This window comes from Rhinolophus hipposideros, assembly GCF_964194185.1.
Source record: "Rhinolophus hipposideros genome assembly, chromosome: 6".
NCBI lineage: Eukaryota > Metazoa > Chordata > Mammalia > Chiroptera > Rhinolophidae > Rhinolophus > Rhinolophus hipposideros.
Window position 1 is genome coordinate 84768969 of NC_138052.1, and position 20559 is coordinate 84789527.

The following is a 20559-nucleotide window of genomic DNA, read 5'->3' on the forward strand; positions in this document are numbered from 1 at the left end:
ACGAAGCTAAGAGGAAAAGGAGCTTTCCATGCCTTGGTTATTATGGACAAAGCAAGCTGCATCTCTGTGAATATGATGGTGGTAACAGCTGTACCAATTTTAGAGCCCCAAACCAGCAAGGCAGAGAGAGCTGTTGGGCAAGTGGAGAGACAGAATTGGGACTTTCTGTGAAGGTGGACAGAAATCCTGTTATAGGTGCCCTGAGTCTGGTGCATAAATTCTGTTCCTTTAAGCCTAACCCATCCTCCTTTCAGAACAGCAAAGCTGTTTCTGGTTGTATATATTGGATGTTGACTAAGCACCACCACTCTTCCTGAGAGAAAGATAGTTGACATGTAATTGACTTGGAGCCCCACCTTTTCCATGCTTAAAGGTGATCTGGGTTTATTTTCAGGCCTACTTTAAGATAGCTGCATAGCCCTTTATTTAACCTTTCTGACTTATAAGATAAAATTCACAAAAGGTGTTTGTTAATAATTTTTTCATTAATTAATTTAACTCCTACAAAACGCACAGAACTTATAATCTATATGAGGCTTAAAACATGGGTTTTCAAGCATATGGAGATTGAGGAATTCTCAACCACTTTGCATGGTGTTTTTTTTTTTTTGGAGAATATTGGGGAACTGTGTTTTTCCAGGACCCATCAGCTCCAAGTCAAGTCGTTGTGGGAATCGAACCAGAGACCTTGGTGTTATGAGCACTGCTCTCTAACCAACTGAGCCAACGGGCCACCCCCACTTTGCATTTTAAGGATGATGAAAACAGAAATTCTTTTGAATTGCTAAAATCTTATTTTTTCCAATTATGAAAGATTTATAAGAGAAAATTCAGCAATTACGGAAAGATCATTGAAAACACTGCCTCTGTTTCTCTACCCAGCAATGGTTTATTGCATTTCCAGTTCCATATTCTTTTCTAACAATCACGTGATTTTAGAGATGGAGGTTACCAAGTCTAGCCTCTTTTTTCGGATGTAAAAACTGAGGACCAGATGGGCGGCTGGATAGCTCATGGCTGGATAGTTGGTTGTAGCGCAAGCTCTGGGCAGCAGGGTTGCCGGTTCGATTCCCACATGGGCTGGTGCGCTGTGCCCTCCGCAATTAGATTGGGGATGGCAACTAGGTTGGGGACGGCAACTTGAGCTGAGCTGCTGCTGTGCTCCCGGTGGGTGGCCACTGGATGGCTCAGTTGGTTAGAGCGCATGCTCTCAACCACAAGGTTGCCCGTTCACTCCCACATGGGGATGGTGGGCTGCGCCCCCTGCAACTGGATTGGGAATAGTGATTGGACTTGGAGCTGGATGGTGCCCTCCACAACTGGGATTGAGGAACGGCAATTTGACTTGGAGCTGATGGGTCCTGGGAAGGGCACACTGTTCCCCAATAAAGTCCTGGAAATGCACAGTTTCCCTTCCCCAATAAAATCTTCAAAACAAAAAACAAAACAAAAAAATCTGAGGACCAGAGAATTTAAGTAGCTGTTGCAAGGTCATCGTTTCTAGCACTGTTAGGCCGGAAGCCAAGCCTCTTGAAGATAAAAGTCCAGTATTCTTGAAAGGCAGCTAACAAAGATTTTCTTTCTTTTCTTCAATTATTAAACTTTTGATTTGGGGATAATTGGAGTCATAAGCAATTGTAAGAGAAATTCCTCCAAACTCTTTACTCAGTTTTCCCCCATGGTAGCGTCTTGCAAAATTACAGTATTGCAGTACAACCAAAATATTAACATTAAGATATAAACATTTCCATCACTGCAAGCATTTCTGCTGTTCCCCGAAAGTCACACCTACTTCCCTCCTATTCCCAACCCCTTTTAATCCCTGGCAACCACTAATTTGTTCTATAATTTTGTCATTTCAAAAATGTTATACAAATGGAATGATAGCCATGTGTAACCTTTTGGGATTGGCTTTTTTTACTCAGCATATTCTCTGCAGATTCATCCAGGTTGTTGTACGTATCGATAGTTCATTCCTTTTCATTGCTGAGTAGTATTCCATGGTATGGATGTACCACAGTTTGTTTAGCCATTCACCTGTTGAAGGATATTTGGATTGTTTCCACTTTTTTGGCTATTACAAGTAAACCATCATGTACATATTTTTGTGTGAACATAAGTCTTGATCTCTCTGAGCTAAATGCCCCGAAGTGCAATTGCTGGGTTATATGGAATTGCATGTTTAGTTTTTTAAGGAATTGCCAAAACTGTTTTCCGGAATGGTGTACCATTTTGCATTATATCTTGTCTTTGGATTTTTTTGTGTGTGTGTCAAATACAGTTAACATACAATATTACGTTAATTTCAGATGTCTTTGTTTTTAAATTAACTCATTCTCCTTGATTTTCAAATTCTGATACTCAGTAAATTAAAAGTCTTTGAAGTAAAATATTTTGGAAATGAGAAATCGTTGAATTCATTGGAATTCTTTAATTGGGACTTAGTATTTAACTTGACCCAATAAACTTCATTAAAAATTCCGAAGATTTAAAACACTGTGGCGTTTTACATACAGTGCCTATTTCTGTTGTGCTGCAAAACAACAGGTAGAATGGCTTTTTATAAGCTAAAAATTAAATAGTAATATTTGTGGATCATATCAGCTCAGGATAGAGGAGTAGTGCTATTCTCTTCATTTTCAGTGCTATTTAAAGACATGGTCTGGATCTATCAACTTGAATTAACAGATAGTTGACATGTTCACTGTTTTGAGACCCCTTGAGGTAGCCTTGGCCTAGCCATTGTTGGAACAACAGGGACCCCACGGCCCACTGCCTCGTGCCCCGTAAGACCTGTCTTACCACGCTTAAGGTTTCCAGGCGGGAATTCCTGCCCGTTCTCAGAAGTTTTTTTTCTGCTTTCTCATCCCCGAGTCCCAAGATATAAACTGTTTTCTGTTCTCCACGATGAATCATTTCCACAAAGTGACGGCCAATACTACCAACCACCTGGGTTCAAGGAGCCGATTTTCCTGATTTCCCGACCAACTTTTCTCTGGATTTGGGAATGGAAAAGCGAAAAACATTCCCGAGAATGGGTGGGAATTCCCGTCTGGAAACCCTAGCAATAAATAGGAAAATGTCTAAGAGATGCATTGTGAATAGTACATTTATTTCCCATTATGGGTATTACTGGGTTCAAGGAGCTGATTTTCCCGATTTCCCGACCAACTTTTCTCTGGATTTGGGAATGGAAAAGCGAAAAACATTCCCGAGAATGGGTGGGAATTCCCGTCTGGAAACCCTAGCAATAAATAGGAAAATGTCTAAGAGATGCATTGTGAATAGTACATTTATTTCCCATTATGGGTATTACTGGGTTCAAGGAGCTGATTTTCCCGATTTCCCGACCAACTTTTCTCGGGATTCGGGAACAGGAAAGCAAAAAAAATTCACGAGAACAGGCGGGAATTCCTGCCCGGAAACCCTAACTGCACTGTTACATAACAATCTGGTGTCACAAATCATTTCCCAAATGGAGAAGAGCATTAATCAACTGTGTATCTTCAGAGAAACCTAAATATAAAATGAGTTAAAAGCATCTCTTTTCTTTCTGTTGCTTTTTTCCTTTTTCTTTTTAAAAATCTCTATACCTCTCATTAGGTCTTTTCTACTTTCCCCCCTTTTTAATTATCCGTATCATTCTTTTTCTCTCTTCATTTATTTCTCTTTGTTTTAGTGTAGCATATTCCTGTGCTAGTATCCACCCAAACTCATTACCTGCTCTGAGAACCACTCTTCTCAGGAACTTCCCCAGCCTGTGGCTTCTCATAGGAAATTTTGGAGCTGTATCACAGGATGAAGTATAAGAAAGCCTTGTCTTTAGGTGACATTTAATGGTATGGTTGTATATGGGTGAGCCCTAGCACCTCACTGATTAATATTTGCAAAATAATTATTGAGCACTTGTCTTTGTAGAAGTACAATTTAAAAGACAGCACCCTAAAAGAAATTGTATGTAACAGTAACAACACTTGAGGGCTGTGGCTTTCCCTTTCTTTACTACATGTCTGTTTTTTTCCTTAGGAGCTGCATGGAGATTCTGACCAAACCTCTTTCCAGTGAGAAAGTTGTCCGACCAGCCCTCATCTATAGTCTCTTTCCCAACGTGCCCCCTACCATCTATTTTAGCACTCGGGATGAGAGAGGTAAACCTAGCCAAGTGTCTAAGCTCAGAAGAGCCCTCAGGAGAAGGACGCTAGCAAAGTTAGGAGGAGGTAGCAAAAGGGTGGCTACCTTTCCAGAGTGGCTGTTATGGTGCTCGGTGCCCCACCGGGTTCACGGGTCTGATCTGGGGACCTTTTTCTTGTTCGTCCTTGAGCTGATCCTTCTCAGCCCCATAAGCTCATTCTTCGTTCTTTCCCTCTAAAATGTTTTTTCTCCCCTTTCAACCTCTCTTTCATTCTGTGTTCCTCATTCCTGTGCAGCCTCCTTTCTTCCCCAAAGTTTGTTTCTTTGAAACTCTGATCTGCAGTAATACTTAGTGACTTGCCTACCCAGGGAAGGTTGAACAATAGTGCCATCTTTTTCCTCTTCTCACCACGACTCTCCTGCTCTTCTCCATCCCCCACCTCCTACCCCCACTCTCCCCCAGTGGAGAAACTTCCTTGGGAACAGAGGAAGCTGCTCCGGTGGAAGATGAGCACAGTGACCCCCAACATTGTCAAGCAGACCATTGGACGGTCCCACTTCAAAATCAGCAAGAGTGAGTCATTTGCCTTAGTGTGAGCCTGTCCTCGGCCCCAGCACGTGGGCTTCGGGCAGCAGGAGAGCTCTAGCTGCCTCCTGCTATGTGGGGACCCTGTCCTGAAGTTTCCAACCTCATAGGAGTACATAGTTCTGAACACTCTCTGGACTAGACCCTGTTCCTCAAAATTGTAAGACAGAGAGCCGTTGTTCTGTTTCTTGACCCCAGGGCCTCGTGTAGGACGGCTCCATGGTAACTCTTAGCAAACAGGGTCTGGGAGCTATGCCCAGGCCCAGTGGAATTTCTGGGGGCCTCCGGACCTCTCTCTCTCCCGGGGGCTCAGCTGCTAGCAGGACTGACTCCCTGATGTGCCTTCCATAGGAAATGACGACTGGCTGGGCTGCTGGGGTCACCACATGAAGTCTCCTGGTTTCCGGTCCATCCGGGAACATCAGAAGGTAGGGGCCCTTTCCGACATACTCTTCCCCAAGAGTTTGCTCTAGACGGGAGGAGGATGGCATTGGGGGAAGAGGTGGCTGACCACGGAGAAGTCAGGGAGGTTTGTGGAGGAGTGGAGAAAGTACAGGAGGAGGGCGCCGGCTCAGACCCTAGCAGATCACGCACATCTAGCAGGTCAGCTGCAGTGACGGGCAGTCGTAGCCTCTCAGAGACACTAGCCTCTAATGTGTCTTGAGCAGTGTCTGTTTTCAGTTTGTTATCTTTCCCCTACAACCACTGCACATTTCCTCCCTTCCTCCAGCTGAAGATGTATAAAGAGGACTCTGGTCTCATGTAATGAATGAGTCCCTTGTCCCCAGACTTACTGAAGGACCAGTTCTTTTCTGTGTTTGTCCGATAGGTTGCCATGGGGAAAGACTTAACAGCTTATTCTTTGCACTTAAGGTGGATGTCATGCCTGTCTTAATCGCTATTATGTGTCATGAACTATCAAGTCCTAGAGGGCATGAACTTTATTGTGTTTTGTTTGTGTTTTAATCATCTTTTGGTGAGTGCTCAGTAGCTGAATATTAAGGACTATTAGGCGGTGATAAGAAGATGGAGCAGGAGCTTAGAAAGTTGCTAAGAAGTTGGGATGGGATCGTGAGTCCTGCCATCTTCCTCCTGGTCTTACCTGGGCCTTCTCCCTGTTCTCACCTTCTGTCCCTCCTGTAGCTAAACCACTTTCCAGGTTCATTCCAGATTGGGCGAAAGGACCGACTGTGGCGGAACCTGTCCCGAATGCAAAGCCGCTTTGGCAAGAAGGAGTTCAGTTTCTTCCCCCAGTCCTTTATCCTGCCCCAGGATGCCAAGCTTCTGCGCAAAGCCTGGGAGAGCAGCCGCCGCCAAAAGTGGATTGTTAAACCAGTGAGTGAGTCACAGAGGGTAGCAGGCCAGAGTCTGAGAGTGGGAACGGCGGAGTCCTGGGCCAGTAGCCGATCTCACCTCCTTCCCACTTGCCTTCCAGCCAGCGTCAGCTCGAGGCATTGGCATCCAGGTCATTCACAAGTGGAGTCAGCTCCCCAAGCGAAGGCCCCTTCTGGTACAGAGGTGAGCCTGCCTCCCACTCGGATCCCGCTCCCCAATTTCTCATTTCTTCTGCCCTAGAGGTTCCCTTTTTACCATGTTCTTCTGCCCTTTGCCCTTCCAGCCACACACCTTCTTCAGCCAACTGTTTAAGTCTTTGTCTGGGGGACTGTTTGTTAGCTGGCTTGCCACGGTTCATGAGCCTATCTCATGTGCCATGTCCCTGACACTCGCCTTTCCCTATGTAGGTATCTACACAAACCCTACCTCATCAGTGGCAGCAAGTTTGATCTGCGAATCTATGTTTACGTCACCTCCTATGATCCTCTACGGATTTACCTCTTCTCCGATGGACTTGTCCGCTTTGCCAGTTGCAAGTATGTGGTAGTGGTGAGGTGTCACCCTGACAGCTTTCGGGGTTTGCTTTCCTGAGAGGAAGGGAAACTGGAGGACAGCCAGCAGAAAAATAACAGATGTTTTGGTAGTTTTTGTTAGCGAAGGAGAAGGGGGGATTTATTTGGGAAAACCTAGTCTTCCTTTCCTCCTGTGTGCCTCTTTTACTTTCCCACAGAATACTTCATTTCTGACACTTCTGGTCGCCAAATGTTTTTGCCGCCACACCTGCAGTTCTCTGCAGTACCAGTGGGGTGTCCTACGATGTAACTCAGCTTTGATACCATCTACCTAGAGATAGCGTCAGACCCCACAGGTTAAGGGCGCAGTCTCACAGGGCTCCCCAGCCCCGACCTCAGATGCCAGTCACAAGTCCAGGTTGCCACATGTGTTTCTGCCCCATCAGCTATAAATCAGAGGTTCCCATGACCACCTCCTTGGGTTTGATTAATTTGGTAGAGCAGCTCACAAAACTCGGGGAAACAGTTTACTTACGTTGACTACTTTAGAAGAAAAGGACGTGATAAAGGACGCAAACAAACATGCAGAAGGAAGAGATGTGCAGGGCAGGGTATGTGGGAAGGGTATGGAGCTGCCATTCCTTCTCTGGGCATTGCATTCTCCCAGCACCTCCACGTGTTCACCTACCCAGAAGCTCTCTGAACCCCATACTTTTGGGATTTTTATGGAGTCTTCTTCACATAGGCATGATCGATTATTAACTCCATTTTCAGCCCATCTGCCTTCTCAAGAGAGTGGGGGTCTGGGCTGAAAATTCCAAACTTCTATGCATGGCTTGGTCTTTCTGGAGACCAGCCCTCACCCAGGAGCCCACCCCAAAATCTCCTCGTTAGAACAGAAGGCACTCCTGTCACCCAGGAAATCACAAAGTTTCAGGAGCTCTATGTTAAGGAACTGTGGCCAAAGACCAAATATCAGAACAAAAGGTGATCCTAGTGCTCTTATCACTTAAGAATTTATAAGAGTTTTAGGAGCTCTGTCAGGAACTGGGGACAGAGATATATATTACATACGTATATAAAATTATAAATCACAATATCACATGAGGAATGGGAATTAAGGAGGTTCTCTACTTCACTGAATCTGGGGAGGATCTTCCTTTAGGACTGAGGTGGGATAAAGGAGATGAATTTAGCTGTGGTATTCTAGAAACCTTACCAAGAGACGTGTTTCTGAGGCTCTTGTGCATCTGAAAAGATCTGTGCACTTGCCCTTTTCCGCCTCAGGATTTGGGAAAATGTGGGGACCATTGTCTGTTATCTCACCATCTTACCCTTGGCCTTTCCACTTATTTCCAGGTATTCCCCTTCCATGAAGAGCCTTGGCAACAAGTTCATGCACTTGACCAACTACAGTGTCAATAAAAAGAATGCTGAGTACCAGGCCAATGCAGATGAAACGGCCTGCCAAGGCCACAAATGGTACCTAGGCTGCGTCCTTGTCGAGTGGAGGCCTGGAGGCGTGCAGGGTTCTGGGGTTTGGGGCAGTTCAGGGAGATGGTGGGCAGAGAATTAATATAAGACCCAAAGATGATACAGACACTTGGCAATTCAGAATCGGTCAGTTTGCATCCAAGCTCATCTCTTTCTTAATTCAAAATATAGAAGAGATACAAAGAAAATACCTTTGGGCTTCTTATCCCTTTTTCTTTCTCTTCATCACTCAGTTCATGGACTAAAACCCCCAATACTGCCCCTCCTCCCCCTCCTGCAGGGCACTGAAGGCTTTATGGAACTACCTGAGCCAGAAGGGAGTCAATAGTGATGCCATCTGGGAGAAGATAAAGGATGTGGTTGTCAAAACCATCATCTCGTGAGTCACACTGCCACCCTGGTGGGGGTCCTACCAGGGAACCCCCTCTCCACCGTGGGCCTTCATGCTGTTGTGCTCCAGATTTTGGCCATGCTGTGTTTCAGTTTCTGAGGACAGGGAATAGGAAGGTGTGGACAGAGTACTATTCTGTTCTTCTACTGCAGTTCATCCCCGGAAGCTGACCCCAGATCAGGGGCCTCTCCTGAGAGGCACTTTTTCTAGGTTGCTCTGCTCTCCTATCTCCGGGGCATTCCAGTGGCAGGGCAGCTCTGGGTAAAGCCCCTGGGAAGAGCTGGGCTGAATACTTCTCTGCCTCTGACCAGGTCAGAACCATATGTGACCAGCCTGCTGAAGATGTATGTGCGGCGGCCCTACAGCTGCCATGAGCTCTTCGGGTTCGACATCATGCTGGACGAGCACCTCAAGCCCTGGGTCCTGGAAGTGAACATCTCCCCGAGGTCGGAGGTGTTCTCGGCACTCACAGTACCACGCTTCTTGTCTCCTCATGATATTGTTTCCACTCAAGTCTTGCTTACTTTGGGCAGACCTTTCCTTCACTACAATTCGAGTTTTCCCTTCATCATCTGTTTGTTTGCCCATTTACTCATTCTTTGCCATGATCTCAGGGTTCTTTGAGGATGGACAGGGGTTGTTAAAAGTTGTTCTTTTGAAGCTGATCCCACTGCTTGCTTTCCCCTAGCAAAATGAAGGCCATAGACAAGGACCACCTAAATAAGGGTATTCACATCTGTGGGCAAGACGACCCCTATGATGGTGCCCATGAGTTTGAAAGTCAGAGGCCTTTCATCCTAGAGATTCAAGGGAGTAAATGGGGCTAGCTCTGACTGGGACGTGTGGCCAGAAACAGTTTTGGAATGTGCTTTGACCACTCTTTGCATCCTTTCCCCAAAGCCTCCATTCCAACTCTCCACTGGACATCAGCATCAAAGGCCAGATGATCCGTGACCTTCTGAACCTGGCAGGCTTTGTTCTGCCCAACGCAGAGGATATCGTTTCCAGCTCCAGCAGCTCCAGCAGCTCCAGCTCCACGACCAGGTCAGCCTCCTTGCTTTTCCGCAGCCGGCTGGCAGCATGCACAGCCCGTCGTGTCCCTGGGAAGGAATGGTGCCTGGGCACTCCTGCTTGGTGTCTCTTGCTGCGCCATCTGCCCTATGGTCTACTCATGCGCTACTGCCGTGTCAGCGTCCCAAAGGCACGTTTGGTTCTACTGCTCTCCTGCTCAGGAATCTCCACAGGGCCTGCAGAATCAGCGTTCCACTCACGTGGACGTTCAAGGCCCCAGCCTCCTTTTCCCAGGCGCCCTTCCCTTTATGCCTCTTCCGGTCTCCGTGCTCTGATAAACGGAATCACTCATAGAACCTCAAGGTTGGAAGACTCCTTAAAGATCAGTTAATCCAGTCTCTCTGAAACATTTGTGGCCCCTTGCTGTTTCCCCATAGTGTCCCCTTCTTTGCTCAGGGGTTCCTTCCTCCGGAAATTCCTCTCAGCCAGACCTCCCTGTTGCAACCTCACCCGTACTTCAAAGCCTACCTCAAGGCAACATCTTCTGACGCCAGCTCAGTGTGGGCTCTCTCCTCCACACCCCCAAACCTCTGGGAACTATTCTTGAGGGAAAGGAGCCAATATTTAATACCTTCTTGTGTAAGGAAAGACCTATAACTTATCCCCAGAGTAGCCCTGTGACACTGGTATTGCTATCCTCCGTTGACAAATGAGAAAGCTGAAAATGACTGGAACTAAGTAGTCCATCCAAGGTCATTCATCTATAAAGTGGTATAGAGTTGGAATTCAATTCCTAATTTGCCGGTAACAAACTTGTTTTTCCTACCATACCTTGTAGACTCATGTTTGGTTCTGTGCTGTACTTGTCATTTGACACCTGCCATCCTGTGAGCTCCTTGGAGGCCATCTTTGTGTCTCTCAGTAGTAATTGTAGTAATGTGGATGATGAGACTGAGGTGAAGGTAGGTCAAGTCATTTGCCCAGGATTACACAGCCAGTAGGGCCGAGCTGGGTATTTAATAAGTGTTCACGAAATTAAACTAAACTGAAGTATACAGTAATTACCTCAGTGTCTTTTTTTTTTATCATTGAAATACAATCTAGAATTGGCACTTTGTACTCTTTTAGTTCTTCCATGGTACTTGATCTTTGACTTTCTGACTGGCTGCTTGAATGGAATACATTGCAGTCTAATCTTCTCAAGTAACAAACATCTGTCCCTATTTCTTTGTCATTTCTTGAGAAGGGTGTCTTCCTGGGCTGGACCCTCTCCCCACATGTCTTCAGGATGTGAAGCTGCTGACCTTGCCCTTTCTCCCTTTCCCACCCCCCCCCGCCTTAGCCTGCCCATCTCCCCCAGAGACAAATGTCAAATGGTCCCAGAGCACTTCACTGCACAGAAGATGAAGAAAGCCTATTACCTGTCCCAGAAAACTCCTGATCAGGTAGGAAATTACCTCCCCTCTAGAGCCAGCAGGAAGCTTCCCTGCTCAAACTTTTGGAACCCTGAGGCAACCAGTTTCTCTTCTGTCTAGGGCAGGGTTTCCTAACCCCGGTCCCCTTGATGTGCAGAGCTATGTTGGCTTGTGCATTATTCCAGGAGAGAGTTGATGGTCTTTATCATGTGTTCAAGAGCCACTGCTCTTAGCAAAATGCTGCACTAACCCACCATTGTTCTCAAAGCTGTAGACCCTTTGCATTTCTTTCCCTGAGGTACAGTGAGCTCCTGGAAGGTTTGGCTTTTTCAGAGCAGGTGAGGGAGCCAGATGAAAGAATGGCAGCCACAAAGCTGTTGCCAAGTTTGAGTTGCTGGATTCTGATCTTGACTCCATCCAACAAACCACTTAACACTGGGGAACCTCAGTGGCTCCCCTCACCCCAAGCAAGAGTATCTCCATCCCCCAGCTAAGCTCAGTAGACTTGGGAACAGATGAAATCCAGAACTGGCCCACCAGACTGCCTTGGTGGTCTCCTGAGAGTCATGGGGCCCTAGGATCCCAGAACTCTGCTCCCTGTCCCCCGCCTTCTTGATTCTCTTCCTCTGGCTTATACTCTCTGTCACACCCTCTTCCTCCCTTTCTTTGGGCCGTAGGACTTCTATGCGTCAGTGCTGGATGTCCTGACACCAGATGACGTTCGGGTTCTGGTCGAGATGGAAGATGAGTTTTCTCGCCGGGGTCAATTTGAACGAATTTTTCCTTCTCGAATTTCTTCTCGCTATCTCCGCTTTTTTGAGCAGCCACGATATTTCAACATTCTCACCACCCAATGGGAACAGAAGTACCATGGCAACAAGCTCAAAGGTGATGTGTCCTCCCTGCCCACAGGAGGCCATGTTTAGTGAGAGATTAAACCCAGAAATCAGCCTCCCTGGCAAGAAGAATTGGCCAGTTGATTCCACCTTCTTAAGTCCCACCCCTGCTAATCTTGTCGTAGGAGTAGATCTGCTTCGGAGTTGGTGCTACAAAGGGTTCCACACAGGAGCCATCTCTGATTCTGCTCCAGTGGTGAGTGGTGCTGTCAGGGCAAGGGGGACAGCTCCGTCTCAGGTGCCTCCCTTCTGTGCCTGGAGAGTGCCGCGTGGGTTGAGTGTAGCTCCAGACCCTCTCATTTCTCCCCTGGGTCTTGCCTCTGTGTCTCAATCACCCGTCCTTTTCAAGGGGATAATTGTCTCTGGGTACCTTTCTTTCAAAGATCAAAAAGTGCTGTGTAGCCTCAATTTTTGTCTGAATTGGGAGAGAACCAAGACTTTTTCTCATCTGGGCCCATGCCGGAAGGGTAGGAAAGGGGAAACCCCAGGGTCACTGAGAAGCTGAACGGGGAGGGAGTCCCAGGACCCGGCCATACCTGATCCCTGCCTCGCCCTTTGGGCCTCACCGCTGCCTTTGCTTTCAGTGGTCTCTCCCAACGTCACTTCTGACTGGCTCAAAGGGTGACACGACGCTCAGTGCTTGCTCCAAATCAGAGACTGGCAAGCTGGGGTGAGTGCTCCCTGGGCAAGGGAAAGGTGTTGGGCGTGAGTTTAGGGAGTTTTCTTTCTTCCTGTCTTCCTCGATCATGATAAGATCAGCATTCTCCAACTGAGCATTGGTGGCAGTACTAGAATATGCAGCCATTATACCTTCATCCTGGTGGCTCTTGGTATGCCCAGTGAAACTGAGCTGAGCACAGAATCGTCTGCACAAGTGGCCACTTGCAGCCATGCCCACTAGCTGTAGGAAATCTTTAGCCCTCCTGCCTTACATACATTCATACTTGACTTAAGCTCTCAAGCCTTCAGATAAATGATTATTTATGTCTCCGTATAATTATGACCTATAACACCGTAATGTTGGGAATGCCTGGTCCAGACTCTGAAGGCAGATCAGGGGTCAAAATCTCAGCTACACAGTCTCAGCCATTTGTTTCTCGCCTGTTCCCTTTAGAAAACACAGCTTCTCTGAGGGAATAATGCCACTCCCCAATGATGGGACCACACCCAAGCCCAAGAAGACTCAAGCTGACCTTTCCTCTTTCCTCAGGAATCCCATTTCTTCAAAGGACAGTGAGGACACCAGCAAAGAGCCCAGCCTCGCCACCCACAAGTCCTCTGGGCAGACTTTGACACTGTCTGCTTCCCCCACCTCCCAATCAACCGGTGACTCCCTCCTGGCTGTGAGCCCATGACTGGCCTCTCTCCACTAGCTGCTGCCCAGGATCAGCACTGTTAGCTACCTCATGGGAACCGGCCAGCTGGCCAGCCTGAGCCCCCACCCCCTGCACCTTGCCCCTCCTCAGAGTATTTTTTGAAGTGGCTGAATTTCAGAGATGGGTATCTGGAGGGCTGGAGGGGTGGTGGGGACGGGGAGAGACAAGGTGAGGAAGGGTCACTGGCTGGTACCTCATATCTCAGCAGAGAAGCCAATGATGGCCACTCAGCCTTATAAAGCAGGGTTTGGTTTCTACCCTCAGAGAGCCATGTGTGGTTTATTTTAGGCCTTGGTACAGTGATTGAATTATAGTTCAAGAGGAGAAACATAGTGAACGTATTTGGGCTGAAGCCCTTTGTCATCGGGAAGGTCACAGTCTCCTCAGGTCTCACCGTCTCTCCAGAAGAGCCACTTTCAGGCATCCTCGGTAGACAGGGAGAGGCTGTGACACGATGAACTCACTTCCTGTCAGCCTCGTCTCGGGGGCTTCACCACCGCCAGACCATTTACCTTTTCATACATCCAGCCTGCCAGTAGCCCTAGGTCTTCCTATTCTGACCTCCCATCACTACGTGGTCAGCCTTCTAGACCTCTCTCTTATGGATGTTACCTCTTTAGCTTTTGACTTTCTGAGAGTGAGAGGTTCTGTGAACTTTGTGAATTTCGTATAGCCGCAGTGAAGGAGCCCAGAGAATCCCAGTAGCTCTTGGCTGTGTCCGTATATCAAAGGATACAGTCCTGGTCCTGGGGGACAGTAGAAGGAGCTGTGATTCCCCCCCAACCCAGAGGAGGCTCATGTTCTGCTTACTCCCCTTTGTGTCTCTGATTAGCTGGGTCTGGCTCACGGGTCCCTAGGGCAAGCAGAGTCTAGTGGGATGGCAGGTGGGTTTCAGGAGCCGTCACCATTGTAGGATGGGATCCTAGTCAGACTGCTGACTAACTCTGGTACTCTTCACTGAATCTACCTCCCTCCCTCAATCTCAGTAACATGGTGAGTGTTCAATAAATGTTCGAGTGAACTGTACAGATGGAGATCTCCAAGGACACCTGACCCAGGAGTTCTGCGTCTCTCTCTGCAGAGGAAGGTCGAGCCAGGCGGGAGCTTGGATCAGAAAGGCTGTTTTCACTTGAGCAGTGCTCCTCCTTAACCCCACACTTGCCGGTCGCTGCTTGCCCCCTCCGTAGCCCTGCAATCCCTTTACTTCATGTTGCCAGCAGCAGGGCCCAACAAGAAGCCAACTGGTCCCTGTTTGTCATACCCAAGTTTTCACCTTTGCACATCAGGCGGGAAGGAAGCTCTCCCCCAGGGCTCTCTGCCTTCATTCTCCCAGAGCTTTGGGAAGATGCTCTACCCTGTCGCATGGCTCCTGGAGTTCTGTGGTGAGTTCAGATAGAACCAGGGAAAGATCACTAAGAGCCCTGACTGGGTTTAAGGCCACAGTAGGTGACTGCCGGCCAGTGTGAAGGCTGTGTTGACAGTTGTGAAAAAAGCATGGTGTCAGAGTCCTGGGGCAGCTCCTGCTGCTCTGTAGTAAGGACTTCACATTCAGGGCCAATAGGAGAGGTCCTTGAAGCCAAGCGTTTTTAAATTTTCATCACCGTTAAGTATCTGATGGATGTTATGCTGGGTGGGAGAAGAAATGGGGCTTATGGATCATTTCCCTTTCGCCCTCGAGAGAAAATTAAGTCTTACTAAGCATTCAGCATACATACTTAGCAATGAATACCCACAGCATAAGTTATTCAGCTGAATAAGGAATTTCGGGAAAGTAATGAGGGTTTTGGGTTTTGTTTCTTGGGGTTTTTTGAAAGTTTAAATTTGGGGGTATAGTAGAATAAATGTTGGTCAGAACATGTCAGTCGTTTTCCTAAGGTGATAACTTACCCAGTCCCTGTTTAGAGAAAGGGGAGTGAGTGCTCCTGAGTCGCGGAATGAAGTAGAGTATTTCTGGAGCGCTGCAGTAAGGATTTGGGTGGAGGGCAAGGGGGGTAGGCACTCTTCCTGTTTACTTCAGATTCACTCAGGATTGGTCAGAAACTAAATACTAATGAAAAGGTGGTGTTCTGATAGGAAAAGAGCGTGGGCCTTGGAGGCTGATCTTGGGTTCAAATCGTGGGTCTGCTGTGTGACCTTGGGCGTGTCATCTAACTTTTTAAAGTCTCGGTTTTTTTTTTTTCTGTTTTTTTTAATACGAAAATAATACCTAGATTTAAGGAAGGTGAAAATTAAGCAAAATACACTGAAAGCCCTTAGAGGGTTCATAGCGCATGGTTACTCCTTTTTCCATTTGCTCTCCAAACCCTATTCTTTGGGTAGGGAAAGGCAGGCAAGAAATGTAAAAGGGAAGTGAAGCAGCTATGGAGCCGTTTTACAGGTGAAGAAGGCCAGAACAGGGTTTTAGATAGATACTTTGCCACCCCTACCTTCACCCCAATACACAGAAACTCTATCATCATTGATTCTGTTTTACTCTTTGTCGGGGATTTATTTCCTTGCTTAAATATTTCACAGAATACGTATTCCTTGGGTAGGGACGCACATTAAATATTAGAAGTATGTGAATTGAATGAGATTATTGTCTTATCCCAAGAGAAGCTTTGACACGAAAGGGAGAGCAAGGGGGCAATGGGTGCTCGGTGGCTGGAAAGAGGAGGAGTCTGGTACAGAAAACAGAGACCTTGAACTAGAGCTGGAGCCAGAGAACAGACCTGACAGCTGTGAGAAGGGACTGTTGTCATGACAGGTACATTCTTACGATTTCAAACTATTTAGTTGAGAGTGATTGTCCCTCCCTGTCACCCTAGCCAAACGACACACCTGATTGCCCTCTGGAACCATACAGCACTGGGCCAGTGAAGGAGGTTGATAAATTGGGTACACAATCCATTCCACTTGGCCCATCAGTTGGACCAGTTACCTAAGTAAGGTAGTCACCAAAGGCAGCCATGAGACCTCCCCTCCTGGCTTCCTCTGGCTTTCTCCCTTAGGACTAAGGCTCACCTCTGGCTACTGTTCGAATCACCCAACTACTTTGAGACTTAGCAACATTGATGGTTTTCAGAGAGATGAGGCTGAGGGAGCTCCACTTCATGCCACCAGAGAGTGTGGTCCAGCCTCAAACCACCCTTCTTTACCTCTTAGATCCTCCTTAAGAGTTTGCACCCTCATTGATGTCAAGGGATCGATTCAGGCCTGTTGGATTTGACCTTTCATCAACTTTAGAACATTGAAAGCTGCAGGCAATTAAAACAATAATGAAACAGATTCAGACCTTTGGTGTATATGCTTGGCTAAGGAGCCAGTGGGGTGAAGCTACCATCTGTGAGATTATGACTGAACCTCTTAAGTCCAAATCCCATGAAGGCAGAATGATAGGGCAGTGTGGCTGAGCCTTGGTTTGCTGGTACCCCACTGACCCTGCAGGCAGGTGGCTAAGTGCTGCCCAGGTGGTGCAGGGGCATGCTGGACTGAGCACTGAGCAGAGCCCCTCCAGAGAAATGGCATAGCTGGAAAGCCCCCCCCTCCCCCCGCACACACATGTCACACAATGTACATTTCTTGGGGAGCTGCACCACTCAGAAGTACTGCTCCTGGGTCAGGGTTGCTATGTAGCAGAGCTGCTCCCTCACTGATTTATTGAAAGCCAGCCTTTAACACAAGGGTTTGAAGGGAAAAAAATACTAAAAAACAAAACAAAAACAAAATGGAAAAAAACTACGAGACACCACTCATAGAATAGAATAGCTCAAATAGAGAAAACTTAAAATACCAAATGTCTGAATGGGGAGTAAATGGGCCACATACATTACTGGTGGGAATGCAAAATGGTACATTGGAAAAGAGCTTATTAATTTCTTATAAAAAAAAACCTCTTAAATATGACCCAGCAATTTACTTCTGCATGCAAATGTTCACAGAAGCTTTATTCATAACAGCAAAAACTTGGAAACAACATAAATATCCAACAACTAATGAATGAATAAACAAATTGTGATGTATCTGTTCAAGACCACTTAAGTATAAAAAAGGAATAAACTGGTACATGCAACAACATGGATGAATCTCAAGAGCTGTTATGCTAAGTGAAAGAAGCCAGAAACAAGACTACATACTTTATATAATTTCATTTATATAACATTCTAGAAAAGGTAAACTAGTAACAAAGTATATCAGTGATTGCCAGGGACTATAGGTGAGGGAGGGGATCGACTGTAAAGAGATGCATTGGAAATACTGTATCTCGTGGTGGTAGGTATATGATTGTATTTTTGTCCAAACTCATCAAATTCTACACTTAAGATGGGTGTTTTATTGTATATAAGTAAATTTAACTTTTAAAAAGATAATACTATTTCATGATGCATATGCGAATTAAAACCACAATGAAACTACACTAGGATAATTAAAAAGGCAGCCAAGACCAAATGTTGGAGAGACTGCAACAATTAAGGCTTTCCCATAGTGACTGGTGGTTGGGTGTAAAATGTTGCAACTACTATGGAACACCAGAACTTTGTACAAATTAACATATTTGCCTTTGACTCAGCAATTCCACTCCCAGGTATTCTGTCCTCCCCACTAATGAAATAATATGTCCAACAAAAATATTTATTTGCAGCTGTATTCATAATAAAAACATTGGAAACAGCCCAAATACCTCTCAACAGGAGATCAGATAAACTGGTTTATAATACTACTCGGCAATCAAAAGAAACAAACTACAGCCTTAAAAAAAAAAAGTTGGCCTTATAAAAAATGTTAAAGGGACTTCTTTAAGCTGAAAAGAAATGGTACTAATTTATAACAAGAAAGCACAAAAGTAAAAAATCTCACTGTAAAAGGTATAAGTAGTGGATTAATCACTTATAAAGCTAATATGAAGGTCAAAAGACAAAACTACAATAACTAGTTAAAGGATACATAAAATATGTGAAGTTTGACATTAAACCAAAATGGGAGTAAAAATATAGTGTTGGAATGTGTTCATATTTAAGTTGCTTTCAACTTAAGATTGTTACATACACAGAATGTTATACATGAACCTCATGGCAACCACAAAGCAAAAAAGCCTATAGTAAATACATATAAGAAAATGTAAAGGAAGCCAGAGGCAGAAAGAAAGAAGAAAGGAACAGAGAGGAACTCCAAAAACAGCCAAGACTAATTCACTTGCTGCCTAGAAGAAACTCACTTCAGAAATAAGGACACACAGACTGAAAGTGAAGGGATGGAGAAAGATATTCCATGCAAATAGAAATAACAAAGCTGATGTAGCTATACTCTCATATCAGGCAAAATCGACTTTAAAAGTAAGACTGTAATAAAAGAGAGGGGCATTACATAACGATAAAGGGATCAATCCAGCAAGAAGATGTAATATTTATATATGCACCCAACATAGGATCACCAAAAATATATAGTAAATGTTGGTAGACCAAAAGGGAGAAATTGACAATACAATAGCACACCACTTAGATCAATAGATAGATCATTCAGACAAAATTAATAAGGAATCACTGAAATTAGTAAGGAATAATAAAGCCTTAAATGACACATTAGACTACATGGTCTTAATGGATATATACAAAACATTCTACCTGAAAGGAACAGAATACACATTTTTCTCAAGTGCACATGGAACATTCTCCAGGATAGGTTACATGTTATACCACCAAACAAGTCAATAAATCTAAGATTGAAATAATATCAAGCATATTTTCCCACCACAGTAGTATGAAACTAGAAATCAAACAATATGCTACTGAACAACCAATATGTCATCAAATAAATCAAAGGAGAAATCAAACCATATCTAGAGACAAAACAGAAGTACAACATACCAAAATGTATGGGATGCAGCAAAAGCTATTCTAAGAGGGAAGATCTTAGCAATGCAGGCCTACCTCAAGAAACAAGAAAAATCTCAATCTAACTTTACACCTAAAAGAACTAGAACAAAGGGCCGGCCCGGTGGCTCAGGCGGTTACAACTCCGTGCTCCTAACTCCGAAGGCTGCCGGTTTGATTCCCATATGGGCCAGTGAGCTCTCAACCACAAGGTTGCCAGTTCAATTCCTTGAGTCTCACAAGTGATGGTGGGTTCTGCCCCCTGCAACTAAGATTGAATACGGCACCTTGAGCTGAGCTGCTGCTGAGCTCCTGGATGGTTCAGTTGGTTGGAGTGCATCCTCTCAACCCCAAGGTTGCCGGTTTGACTCCCGCAAGGAATGGTGGGCTGCGCCCCCTGCAACTAGCAATGGCAACTGGAGCTGAGCTGCGCCCTCCACAACTAAGACTGAAAGGACAACTTGAAGCTGAACAGCACCCTCCACCACTAAGATTGAAAGGACAACAATTTGACTTGGAAAAAAGTCCTGGAAGTACACACTGTTCCCCAATAAAGTCCTCCCCTTCCCCAATAAAATCTTTAAAAAAAATAAAAGAACTAGAACAAGTGAAGCCCAAAGTTAGTGGAAGGAAGGAAATAATAAAGATCAGAGTGGAAATAAATACTAAAAAGACAATAGAAAAGATCAATGTAACTAAGAACTGGTTCTTTGAAAAGACACACAAAATTAACAAACTTAGAGTCACCAAGAAAAAAAGAGAGTTTAAATAAGTAAAATCAGAAATGAAAGAGAAGTTACAACTGACACAGAAAAACACAAAAGTTCATAAGAGACTGCTATGAGCAATTATATGCCAATAGAATGGACAACATAAAAAAATAGTTAAATTCCTAGAAACATAATCTTCTAAGACTTCATGAGGAAAAAATCTGAATATACTATTAGCAAAGAGATTGAATCAGTAATCAAAAACCTCCCAGCAAACGAAAGTCCAGGGCAACACACAGCTTCACTGGTGAATTCTACCAAATATTCAAAGATTTCATATGTATTCTCATCAAACTCTTCCAAAAAATTGAAGAGGAAGGAAAACTCCAAACTCATTTTAGGAAGCCAACATTACCCTGATACCAAAACCAGATAAAGATACTGTAAAAAAAATAAAATTGCAACAACATAGATGAATCTCAAAAACATTACGTTGCGTGAAAGAAGCCAGACACAAAAGTGTATATATTGTATAATTCTACTTATATGGAGTTCAGGAACAGAGGAAATTAATCTATGGGGATTACAATTATAAGAGTGATTTCCTCGGGGACTTAATAGTATAGTAAGAAAAGGGGCACAAAATAACTTTCTGGAGTGACGGCAATGTTCTATTTATTGGGAGTGTTGTTTATAGGGGTAATGCACTAGTTAAAACCCATCGAATTGTATACTTCAGACCTGTGCGCTTTAAAGATAGCATGTTTTTTAGAAATTGAGGTGAAATTGACATAAATTAACTATTTTAAAGTGAACATTTTAGTACATTCACAGTGTTGTGCAATCACCACCT

At 45.1% G+C, this 20559-nt stretch overlaps 1 protein-coding gene across 5 annotated transcripts in view; it reads left to right on the forward strand.

Annotated features, from left to right (window-relative positions):
- The window catches only part of TTLL4 (tubulin tyrosine ligase like 4), a 40816-nt gene extending 23620 nt beyond the window's left edge, over window positions 1-17196 (forward strand). Inside the window, exons 6-20 of one of the 5 annotated variants that reach the window (XM_081052706.1) lie at window positions 4027-4148; window positions 4595-4705; window positions 5069-5145; window positions 5861-6052; window positions 6153-6235; window positions 6460-6588; window positions 7924-8046; window positions 8339-8437; window positions 8761-8895; window positions 9350-9493; window positions 10803-10905; window positions 11553-11763; window positions 11897-11967; window positions 12356-12441; window positions 12982-17196. In XM_081052706.1, coding sequence (XP_080908832.1) covers window positions 4027-4148; window positions 4595-4705; window positions 5069-5145; window positions 5861-6052; window positions 6153-6235; window positions 6460-6588; window positions 7924-8046; window positions 8339-8437; window positions 8761-8895; window positions 9350-9493; window positions 10803-10905; window positions 11553-11763; window positions 11897-11967; window positions 12356-12441; window positions 12982-13126 — 1831 coding nt within the window. In that variant the 3' untranslated portion in view covers window positions 13127-17196. Of the gene's footprint in view, window positions 1-4026; window positions 4149-4594; window positions 4706-5068; window positions 5146-5860; window positions 6053-6152; window positions 6236-6459; window positions 6589-7923; window positions 8047-8338; window positions 8438-8760; window positions 8896-9349; window positions 9494-10802; window positions 10906-11552; window positions 11764-11896; window positions 12442-12885 lie in introns of those variants that run through there. The other 4 variants (XM_081052704.1, XM_081052708.1, XM_081052707.1 and 1 more) reach the window with 4 other exon arrangements.
- Window positions 17197-20559: the final 3363 nt, after the last annotated feature.